Source organism: Mercenaria mercenaria, unplaced genomic scaffold (genome assembly GCF_021730395.1).
Source record: "Mercenaria mercenaria strain notata unplaced genomic scaffold, MADL_Memer_1 contig_905, whole genome shotgun sequence".
Lineage (NCBI taxonomy): Eukaryota > Metazoa > Mollusca > Bivalvia > Venerida > Veneridae > Mercenaria > Mercenaria mercenaria.
In genome coordinates, this window is record NW_026463819.1 from 31,222 (window position 1) to 44,092 (window position 12,871).

General features: G+C 33.7%; 1 protein-coding gene across 1 annotated transcript in view; it reads right to left on the reverse strand.

The window, feature by feature from the left end:
- Nucleotides 1-12,636, reverse strand: part of LOC128554966 (multiple epidermal growth factor-like domains protein 10) — a 33,368-nt gene extending 20,732 nt beyond the window's left edge. Inside the window, exons 1-7 of the mRNA XM_053536306.1 lie at nucleotides 12,573-12,636; nucleotides 12,089-12,298; nucleotides 11,662-11,720; nucleotides 10,429-10,535; nucleotides 8,096-8,262; nucleotides 3,051-3,248; nucleotides 762-896 (exon numbers count right to left, since the gene is read on the reverse strand). Coding sequence (XP_053392281.1) covers nucleotides 762-896; nucleotides 3,051-3,248; nucleotides 8,096-8,262; nucleotides 10,429-10,535; nucleotides 11,662-11,720; nucleotides 12,089-12,298; nucleotides 12,573-12,636 — 940 coding nt within the window. The remainder of the gene's footprint in view (nucleotides 1-761; nucleotides 897-3,050; nucleotides 3,249-8,095; nucleotides 8,263-10,428; nucleotides 10,536-11,661; nucleotides 11,721-12,088; nucleotides 12,299-12,572) is intronic.
- Between the last annotated feature and the right edge of the window lie 235 nt (nucleotides 12,637-12,871).

Sequence of the window (12,871 nt, forward strand, 5' to 3'; positions counted from 1 at the left end):
ATACTCTATTGAATTTTTTTAGCTGTGGGAGCTTTTGATATAGACTATAATTGGGGAAGTCCAAAAATCTTTGAAAAACGGTCAATACAAGAGTTGTCCATTTTGCTTCAGATATTTTGAGAAAGTCATTTTTTAGATATCAAATATTTCTATTTTTGACATGGAGAAGAGGAAAACCATAAATATATTTAGAAAATTGGTGCACTAAGCTATCATTTCACTCTGAAAAAAACCTATAAATATGAATTTGAATTTTTTAGGTACCATCTCTATCTATTCTTTGGTCATATTGATCAGTTGTTTTTGGTGTTTCAAATGATTTTTCTTAACACATTTCTAATTCATTAGAATATTCAACATGACTATCTGGAGCACAATTATATATTCCTTTTAGATACTGTTTATTTTTATTCTTAATACCTATCCTTACTGCCTCTTAAAGATACGTTTCGATTAAATCCAACATAAAGACATTAGTTTTGACAAAAAAGCAGCATACAGTCTCCCGTATGCGCTGTATTATCGTATGTATATGATGTTGTCTTAAGCTGAAACATATCGTCACTAATATTACATTTCAGATAGATTTCTGTAAAACAAAAACAACAAAATAATCTACTTTAAGCTTCAACTTTACGTTCTGTGCAGCTGTTTACAGTATTTTAAGTAAAGTCGAAAGGAGAATTTTGCATTGAAATTTGAAACAATATTTCTACACGCTACATGTCTGTTTTACCAATAAACTTAAAACAGATACCTACTCATGTCGCATTTCTCTCCGTGGTAACCTGGCTGACAACCATTAGGACAGGCGCCTGTGATGGGGTTACATATTGTTCCATGTTTACATTTGTAACAACTTGCACACTGTGGACCATACTGCCCGGATTCACAAGCTATACATGAAAATATTAGGTTTGTAATAAACGAAAATACATCTCAAATCAATGCTTAGCTGATGAAGACATAATTCATCTTCGCTAATACATCACTTACAGCAAAAGCACAGTATCTGCAGATTTTGGTAAAACGTCTTTTAACATAAATATGTACTGATTGGCTATTTGCATGTAGTCGGATATTAACACCTAAAGGATTCGTCGATTTATGACCAAATCGAATATTGATTATCTAGTGATTTCCAGATCACATAACCCCATTATCCCGTAATTTAATATGTTGTCTACATAGTCAAAGATATGTAGCAAAAATATTCAGCAACAAGCATGTACTTAAAAATAATATTCATTTGCATTAACAACTTCTGCAAAACTCAATTCATTTATTAGAGCTTACATCTCGGTTTTGGATATACGGGTCTTTTACTGGAACAAAAATGGTTTTTTTTCTGGCGTGTGATTGATGGAGTAGAAACAGCGCATAAAATATTTCAAGATCACAAGCCATTGATATGTTAACTATCAACACTCATAAATGTAATATATATATTATGACTTTGTTCAATAGCCTGAATAAGATTAAAATTAAGATAACATTAAAATATAATTGTTTTATAATATCAATAAATGAGCAAAATTATGCAAACATTTGACTGGCATTTAAAAAGTTGAATCAGAAAGCCATCAGTGTAAACCACAACAGTTTCAAATTATTGTTTCCCGCAACAACTTTTATTAGCTATGATGGCATATTTCTGCCGCGAGATCGCTAGGTAGCTATCGCGATAATACTGAAAACTTTCCAAGAAATCTTTGGAAAACAGTTCAGCAAAACATTATATTTTCTAGATATTTTATTCGTTTCCTGAAAATATTTTAGCACAAATTTCAAACTGTCACGAGATACTTGGTAGCTATCACGATAATATTCTAAACTTTCAAGAAAAATTGTGCATTTTTCTGAAAATATTATCGCACTAAATTATTATTTTCAAGACATGCATTTCATTTTCAGGAAACTTAAGGCTATTTAGATAAAGTTTTCAGAAAAGTTCGAAATATCAAGATAATTCCTGAAGGTATCGAAATAGCTATATTGCTAATAAATGGCAACTGCGGGGACATTCGCAAATATATAGAGATACTTACGTAGATTATTGCAATAATGGTTCCAGGAAACTTTCGAATATTGAGACAAACTTTTCAGAAAACTTCGCTTTATCAAGATAATTTTTCAAGTATCGCAATACTAGCTAGCCATCTCGCGGCAGAAATATGCCACCATAGTACGTAATAAAAAGCTTATTATCTTTGCATCGAGAAATATGCGCTCGTTCTTAATCGGAAGAATATTGCGTTCCTAATGTAACGCAATATTTCCGCTGCAGAACTCGTGCATATCTGCCGACACAAAGCTAATAACCTATAATTATATTTCTGGGACGTCGATATGACGTTGTGTCAATAAAATAAGGAAACTTTCTTGGACTGTAAGTAAAAGGAACAAAATAAATTGGGTCATGTTTACCGAGAGCGGAAATAATGATATAGTGTTTGAGAGGATAAGAGCAAAGATCAACTCCAATATATATATAAGAGCAAATTTCCTATATCAATCACAAGAAAGAAACCTGCAAATTAAACTGGATAAGAGAATATCATGTATGTTACAAATCTCTCCCAGCAAATAAACTGCTTATTGCTTCCAAGAAAGCTATGAAGACACAGACACAACTTATTCATCGGCCTTTTTTTATTCAATAAATAATTATACCTCGTAACGAATAGAATTAATACTCTTTGTTAGTATGTACATGTTTTTATATTGTTTATCATTCTAAAATATGCTGTACTGTATTTATTATGAGATTATTTTGTATGTGAAGATACTATATTTCTGCACAGTATTTACTTTTATAATTTAAATCAAGTTCACAAGCAATCCTTTTACGCAAGAATGATAAAAAAATAAAACCGTTACTGCAAATTTCCTGCGAAAAGATGGATAAAAACGAAAAACGAGTATGTCTGATTCACGGCAACATTAGAGTTTCAATCGCTCTCCATTCAGTGCTGCATGCCTCTTACACATCTGTTAGATCTAAATCAACCCAGACGACCCTAAATGGAAAACTGACCATTCGTACGTACCTTTTCTATTGACTTTAATCTCGCAGATGGTAAGGAACCATTCTCTTCCACTACCAGGTCTTGTAAGTCTTATGGTTTTTACTGTTGAAGTTTGTGGGTATACAGTTATAGCATTTTCTGTTGTGTTTATCAGTATCCAGTTGTTAGGAACCACCCTGCTATCAATTTGTACTTTCAGTCCGACTAGATTTCTGCTTACTGTAAAACAGATCATCGTTTAGCTTAAAAAGATGAAAACTTGGCAGTTACTCTATACTTTACAAGACCAAGAAATAATAAATCTGACGGATAAGTGTCCGGTTGTATTTGTTTTGATTTTAAGGATATCTTAAACAAGACCATAAGCATATCTTTTCCCTTCGATAAATAATGGCAATTGAAAATAAAATGATTTTATCTTATACGTTTTACATAAGATTTTATAAAGTGCGGGCTTTTAACCTGTTCACTAAGATGGCATTATAATAAAATGTCAAATTTACTTTGTAACATTATTATATCAACCGTGCTTGCAATATATGATTAAAATGCTCAGTTAAAATCATACAAAACGATCAAATCAACATCAATAGGAATATATGAAAATTACAAATCTCCCTTGACCTTAACTAAAATTCTTAGAATTATGACGTATAACATGAATAGAACTACTTTATATCTAAAGAGAGTAAACAAAGACACATTTTTATTGAAATGGTGGCAGTAGCCTGAACTTTTACCACAGCAGGACTATTTTGTAAACTGAACAACTGGAAGTCATAACTTACAAGGACCCTAGTAAAGAAGCTATTACCTTGTAATATTTCGGATAGGTTTGCAATAAAATCTGTAAAAAGATCCTTTGGAAGCAAAGAATGGAACCTAGCAGAATAATAGCAGACTCGGTATAATCGAGTCTGTTCATGAGAGAAAATGAAATGTGCAACATCTCTCACGCCCAATAGCACCAGCTTATGCGGAACTCTATCACATATCAAATGAATGGACTCCATGTTCCCAAAGGACCAGAAAAAATAACACACGTAGTGATTTAAGCAAGAAAATTTTAGAAAGAAAAGGATATTCAGAGATTTTAAAGTTCCATAACGCTCTTAATTTCATGTTAAAAATAGATAATGCTGCTGTTCAAATAGAGACTACAATAATTGAATACACTCGATATCGTACTTGCGACAATCTATATTAAGCGATTTTTTTATTAAACGACCGGTTAGAATCCCTCCCGAAGTACATAAATTCAATCCATTAAACGACTTTTTTATTACATGACTAGAGGTCGCATTAATGTAGTCCCGACAGGTTAAATATTCGACAAAATTATTTATTAAGAAACCAGGTACCAATTCCTGCCGGCAATTTCTTTGTTCATGATCTTAAAACAGATTTTGAAATCATACATGTAGTTTTTCGCCAACATGGCATCCACATCGGCTGAACGTAAATTACATTAACAGTTAAAAATAGCTTTTCTCTTCGCCTGATTGAAATTCATTATGAGACAATTCCATTAAGAGACCACTTTTTAGCAGTCCCTTGGGTGGTCTCTTAATACAGTGTCGACTGTACTAAGAAAGATGCTACTTTCAATATTATAGACAATGTCATAAAGGGAGATAATCAAATTAGTGTATTTTATAGCATTTTATCAGCTCATCTGATTTTTTGAGAAAAAATGATGAGTTATTGTCATCACTTGATCCTGCTTTTTGCAAGAATTATTGCCCCTTTTGGACTTTTGAATCAGTTTTCTTGGTTAAGTTTTATGTTTAGGTCAGCTTTTCTCCTAAACTATCAAAGCTATTGCTTTCAAACTTGCAACACTTGTTCACCATCATAAGCTGACCCTGTACAGCAAGAAACATAACTCCGACCTGCTTTTTGCAAGATTTATGGCCCCTTTTCAGAGTTCTCACTAGCAATTTCAAGTTGCAGTCCTGGGACTCCCAAAGCTGAAAAGGTTGCAGTCCCAACTACTGACTAGACTGACGGACAGACTTAAACTTTCCTCAAAACACAGGCCTCTTTTGTACTGTCAAATTAAGTAAGTAAATTAAGTGTAGACCGACAGACATTTTGTAATCACAATTCTTCACCCAAATATTGTTAAGGTGAGATAAAAAGGTAAATGTAAAATAGGTAAAATGTAGTCAAAAACTAATGTAGGGACCGTATACCGGGACCAATTATGCGTACAGGGACGCCGATTTCGGCGTTTCCGAGAACCCTGCTTTTGGACTTTAGAAAATATCAGATTTCTTGGTTAAGTTTTAGTTTAGGTCAACTTTTTCTCTTAAACTATCAAAGCTATTGCTTTGAAACTTGCAACACTTGTTCACCATCATAAGCTGACCCCGTACACCAAGAAACATAACTCCATTCTGCTTTTTGCAATAATTATTGCCCCTTTTGGACTTAGAAAATCAATTGTTTTGGTTGAGTATTATGTTAAAGTCAGCTTTTCTCATAAACTATCAAAGCTATTGCTTTAAAACTTGCAACAGTTTTTCATCATCGTAAGTGGACGCTGTACGTCAAGAAACATAACTCTATCCTGCTTTTTGCAAGAATGATGGCCCTTTTTAGACTTAGAAAATCATGGGCAGGACAATATTTCTATTATACAAAAGAAAATCAGATGAGCGTCAGCACACGCAAGGCGGGGTGCTCTTGTGTTAAATATATTGTCAAATACATGACAAAACAATTATCGTATTAATACATTTTCTGTTCATAACAAAACGTAACAAGAGCTCGTCGAACACGAAATGCCCCCCTTGATGCATTCAGCAATTGCACAAGGAACAGAAATTATATGCTCACTGTAAACAAAGGTTCTACCATTCCGGTTTAATCTGACCTTGGCCTTTAACCTATTAACCTAACAAGAGATTACAGAGTGATCTTGGCACCATCCACTGAGCCATTTTTGAATGTTCCAAATTTCAAGACTAGCTCAAGGTCAAAATCAAGATCAAATTTCATTTCGGACCAAAACAATGTATATGTGTCCAAATTTGAAAGCTGTGGCTTGAGAAATGTGAAAGTAGGTCACTAGATCAATTTCAAGGTCAAAGTTCATTTCGGTAGACAGAACTATGCATGTGCTTCAAATTTGGAGGCTGTAGCTTGAGAAATGTGAAAGAAGGTAATAGGTCAAAATCAATGTCAAATTTCAATTCAGAACACAAAAATATGCATGCGGTCCAAATTTGAAGCCTGTAGCTTCAGAAGTGTGAAAGTAGGTCACTAGGTCAATCTCAAGATCAAAGTTCATTTCGGTACACAAAACTATGCATGTGGTTCAAATTTAAATGCTGTAGCTTGAGCAATGTGAACGTAGGTCACTAGGTCAAAATCAAGGTCAAATTTTATTTCGGAACACAAAACTATGCAAGTGGTCCAAATTTGAAGCCTGTACCTTCAGAAATGTGAAAGTAGGTCACTAGGTCAATAACAAGGTCAAAGTTTTTTTCGGTACACAAACCTATGCATGTGGTCCAAATTTGAAGGCTGTAGCTACAGAAATGTGAAAGTAGGTCACTAGGTCAAGATCAAGGTCAACTCATGCCAAGGTTCATCTTGCCACTCAAAACTATACATGTGGTCCAAATTTGAATGATGTAAGTTATAGACATGAAGATTATAAGCTTTTCCCTATATAAGTCTATATGAACAATATGACCCCTGGGGCGGGGCCAAATTTGACCCTACAGGGATAATTTAAACAAACATGGTAGAGAACAACTAGATGATGCTACAATACAAAATATCAAAGCCATAGTCTTTGTGGTTTGGACAAGAAGATTTTCAAAGTTTTTCCCTATATAAGTCTATGTAAACCATGTGACCCCCAGGGCGGAGCCATATTTGACCCTAGGGGAAAAATTTGAACAATCTTAGTAGAGGACCATTAGATGATGTCATATACAAAATATCAAAGCCCTATGCCCTGTGGTTTTGAACAAGAGGTATTTCAAAGTTTTTCCTATATAAGTCTATATAAACCATGTGACCCCCGGGGCGGGACCATATTTGACCCCAGGGAAATAATCTGAACAATCTTGGTAGAGGACCACTAGATTTTGCTACATACTAAATATCAAAGCCCTAGGCCCTATGGTTTTGGACAAGAAGATCAGAAACCGTTTAACTGTTCCTGGCCAATGTGACCTTGACCTTTGACCTCAAAATCAAGAGGGATCATCTGCTTGTCATGGCCAACCTAACTATCAATTTTCCTGACACTAGGCCCAAGCGTTCTTGAGTTATTTCCTGGAAACCATTTTACTGTTCCTGGTCACTGTGACCTTGACCTTTGACATACTCATCTCAAAATCAATAGGGGTCATCTGCTGATCATGACTAACCTCCCTGTTAACTTTCGTGACCCTAGGCCTAAGCGTTCTCGAGTTATCATCCGGAAACCGTTTTACTGTTCAGGGTCACTGTGACCTTGACCTTTAACATACTGACCTCAAAATCAATAGGAGTCATCTGCTGGACATAACTAACCTTCCTATCAACTTTCATGATCCTAGACCCAAATGTTCTTGACTTATCATCCGGAAACCGTTTCACTATTCAGAGTCACTGTGACCTTGACCTTTGACTTACAGACCTCAAAATCAATAGGGGTCATCTGCTGGTGATGACCAACCTCTCTATCAACTTTCATGATCCTAGGCCCAAGCGTTCTTGAGTTATCATCCGGAAACGGATTGGTCTACATTCCGACCGACCGACCAACCGACATCTGTAAAACAATAAACCCCTCCTTCTTCGAAGGGGGGCATAATAATGGCAGCCACATTTTGATCAAAGGCAATGTGAGCCTTTAATGCGTAATTGATTTAATGTCAGCAGATACGGAATTGGCGGTATCAGTTCATCTCTTTATTTTTTCCTTTCCGTTTTGAATGAAACCACAATCCTTTTAGAATGATGTTGTAACAAGAGTTTGATTTAGAAGATATCTAATTGTTTAGAAGCTACAAAAGAGTAATATTTAATGTATAATGCTAGAGTAGATAAAGAATAAAACTCACTCAGTGTTCTGTACCAATCCGTTCGTCCAATAACATTGATAGTTATAACTGGTGCCAAGTAAGGTAGCAGCATTTCAAGCCATGGATTTTGTTCATTAGCGGATGCCCAGCAACAGTCACATATATCTGGTGCAGAGGCAGGATTTCCATCTAAAACGTTAACCTCACTATAATTGTGGTAACCGTAAGACAGTACTGACAACCTATGTAGTGTGACTGTGGGAGCAATGTTTAAAGCTATAAAACAAAATAGTGAGGCATTTTATTAATAGTATTGATAATAACACTTCCAAAAACTAATGCTGATAAACACATAAACTTCAATTTTGCTAATATTTCTAACCTACGGCCTCAGTTCATCAAAGATATATTACAACTGAAACACAAACAACCATAAAGACTTATTTGTTTTTAGAAAAAATATGTTGTAGAAAGGTAAAATATTTATACAGTAATAACTTTATTTAATAAAACTGAGTCAGCTAAAACAACATTGATAATAAACAAAAGCTGACATAGGACAAGGCGTGCTCGACTATTTCGTAAGAAGAGTAGGGCATATCTTAGGAAACTGGAAATATCACTGGACTATATAATGACTCGAATTTGGTTGAAAATGTTGAACGAAAGTTCAAACACGCATTAATGTATTTAGTAATAAAAGAGAGAGGAAAAATATATAAAAATATTAAGTATCTATAAAAGAACGTTATCTATGGAATATTTCTGCGAAAGTAATGCACCATGAATCAAATCTTGTGGCTGATAATGTGAATCAACTAGTTTTAATTTGAAACAAACCCATTTAGTAATAACTGATATACAGCAAAACTGCATCAAAACTTTAACCTGAAATTCTAAGAAAGAAGGGAGTTCAATTCATGTTTATACCAGAGCTATGTTATATCAAAAGACGTGTGTGATGATTTGGAACAACCATTTAATGTATGATTTCAATCTTTTTTAGTATAAACAGATATATGTAAATAAGAACAGAAAAAAACAACTGAAATTCAATTTTGAGAAAAAAAGGGGAAATTTGTATTATGTGGGCCTTGTGTCATATGGCGAGGACGATGATGTGGATCAACTATGTTACGTTTCAGTCAAATCCATAACGTTATAACAAAGATATGGTGAAGGTATAAAAATATTAACCTAAACAAATTCTAAGGAAAAAGGTGCAAGAGTTATGGTCCTTGTGTCATTTGATGTTGGTAATAATGTGGGACAACTGTTCTAAGATATAATTAGCAATGACAAACATAAAGTGAATGTGCAACAAAATCTTAACCATAAAACATTATAACGTGGGCGATAACTCAGTCATACAACCATTATAAGTTTGAATCCATTTCCTTCTATCATAAAAGAGATAATCGAAATGCATAGCAATAAACAAAAAGTTCTAAGTAACAAGTGGCGTAATGCATAAAAAACTGGTTCCAGTGGACGCAGACGCCAGCATCGGGAGGAGTAATATTTCGTATAGTCAAACAAAAAAAATGCTATAATTACTGTGAAACACTCTTTACAAAATTTAATGAATTAAGTAGAAGAAATTTCCATTGAAATATAGTTTTTCACCGAAAGTAGAGTATGACCATGGCCATTCCTTTCAACATTTGAAAGCTGACCGAAAACTGAAAACAAAATGCTTTTGACCAACAATATTCAGATATAGGCAGGTAATCAATCACTAAAATGATAAAAAAAAATATGAGTTAAAATGCTGGAAAGGGAATCCAAGAATAAAGTAAGAATATTAATACCAATATATTCATTATATCCATTTCTGTAAAATATAAATGTAAAAATCATACAAGTGAATACGGTAGATAAATCAAGAAATCATATTTCTGTTCTGAATCACGAAAAAACGTAAGTGAAAGAAATTACAATTATTGCGAAACAGAAATGAACTTCCGAATTCGCATTTCTATCAAACATATTTCAGATTTCATCATTAGTGCAGCTAATTACTGTTACGAAACACAAACAAAGTTGTCTAAACATTAAAAACCTTAAAACATACTCAATATTTGCCAAATAATGGGCAATGATGGCATTTAACGAGATGTTTAATACATCGACTTGATAAATGGTCCAGATATTGATTTTAAAGGGACGAGTTTCTGTACATAACATGTTTATGACCTAGTTTTAACAAAAGAATGCATGATAGAATACCAACCATCAACAAGAACCTCAACCTCACATAGTACGAGTGGCCCGATGTTTTTTATTGTGTTGTTGTAAAGTGAGTAGTCCCTGTATGTGTCCGGTAGATCCAGTTTTACATATCGATAATGATACGACGGATTTGATATTACGGTGACAGTGCCATTATTGTAATCGACATCAGTGTTTGTGTATACTGGAATGGACTTTTCACTGAAGTTGTAGGCTGAGAGGAAAAGTCGAAATCCTTGCAGCTGATCTTTAATAAAATTATGCTTCAACTATAAGTGTTTAAACATATGCGAATAGTGAATATTTGCTCTAAATTAGAATATTAAGAATAATATGTCCGATGTCACTTAGATTCATAACGAAAATCCAATTCCTTGGAATTTTGCAAACCTTTAACTTCTATGCTTTAAAGACACTTGCTGCAGGTTATTGCATGAAAGATGGGGCAAAGATTTCTTAAGGACGCTCGCGGCAGTTTTGTGTAAAAACAATTCCCAATAATAGAATTTATTCAAAATTGGTATATAAACGTAGTATCAAGTTAGATACAGAAAAATGCAAAATGCAAAAATAATCTTCGTGCTTGTACAGGAGTTATCTGCCATTAAAACTGATTTTTTCTTCAAATTTGCACATTCAAGGGCAGATAAATCCTGTACAAGTCTGGTGACCTCCGATTTATTTTCATAATTCTGTTTCTAACATGACACTGTGTTCATGGCGTTATGGCGTGGGTAACTTTAAGTCATGTCTAACGCTTGCTTGGTGAGAATGGGTATCCGACTTGAATCTGAACTTCTGATTAAACTTCACTTGGCAGCAAATTAAAATTATTCATTCATGTTCAGAAGAACAGAGAGGTCGGGTACAAAACGCAACCTTTATTTTTCCGCTTTAATTTTATAATATTTAGGATTCTAAAGACCTATTTCAATGCAGTATGTGTAATTTGGAGAGCGTATTAGTTTTAAAATGCAAGGCAAACACAGATCTAATTGGTGGCAGATGTTTAATTTTTATTTGTAAATGATTTAAGTTCGTCAATCAAAAAATCTCGGCTAGATTCTAGACTTTTTATATTTTCTTCGACTCACAAATTTAAATCTATGAAGCAGTAATTTAATATTCCTTATATAAACGTATGATTTACTGATGTCTTTATCCAAAAATTGACAATATAATTTAAATTTTAGATTTCCCCGTGAAATAAATCAGAGGGCATGTTTTCTAAAATTCAAACGCATTACTTATTATTAAACGCAAAGGAGCACAGTATGTTAGTTGATATGGACTCTGGCCTCCGACCCGGTAACAATTGGTTCGAACCCCATTAGGACCACGATTCCATTCGTTCGTATAACATCATTACTTACTTTTCCAAATAATGAGTCTAAAAAGCTTCTAGATTTATACACAATAGCACTAAGATAAACTAAAATAAAAAAATAAAGAATTATCATAAAAGACTGTATAAACATCATCAGCATAACTAACCTTGTTCATTTTGTTATTTATGAACATGCAGACAGACAACGTAAGGAAATATTTCACTTCATTAAGCAATCATTTCTATATGAAAATTTACAACACTGCTAAAATAAGTAATGATTGAAAAGCATTTAGAATAATTTATTTAACGATGTTTATTAAAACTTACAGATTTTTGACATGGATTACAAAACCAGCTGAAGACAGCACGCAACTAAATGATATTAGAGGAAATGGACAGCTCCAGGACAGGATTAATTATAGTTCACAGCCCATACATGTTAGGTAAAGGTAGACTTTAATAGGTCTTACTTATAATGTTGTCATGTCTTCCATAGACATTGATTTGCTCAATTCTATACAAGTCTCCAAGATCCACTTGCCACGAAGGTAAACGACTGTAATTTGTTAAAGTGTAGTAACTTTCATTAACGAATGGACAGTATCTTATTCCATCGACTGCATTTTTAGACGGCCATATCTCACCAGATTGTGTGGTTGTTTTACCAAACGCCACGTTCACTGAAATAAAAATAACTCGGCTTTAAATGTTTCCTAGATACTCTCGCATGATCGCATATTAAACCTGAATTTTCAAATCATAATGCATTTTATGTTTGCCTATGATGGCGAACGTGTAACATCCAGATAAAAGTCTGTTTTAACAAAATTAATTCCGCATTATGATAAAACATTTTTCAACGTCAAAATATATTTCCTAAAAGTATGTACGATGACACAAGAGAAAAAGTTAAAAAACGAAAGAAGAAAACTAAAAGTATAATTTATGATTTACCAGAATCTGCATTGACGTATGCTACTGTCACCAAGATAAACAAGCTAAACTCTTCGGTTTCCATCTAATGTTTTGTTTTGCATCCTAGGATTGCCCAGCTAGAAATAAACAGATAGTAATTACAAAGTTCTATTTTCTAATATTTACATGTTTGAACATTCACTACATGCCCTAGATGTTCTCTTCAGAAAAGACAAAACGTATTTGTTGATTGATACACACTACTTTCGCCTTGTAAAGTGGTTCTTATACATCACATTATTTCTATTACCGATGTAATCTGATAAATTATGCTTTTT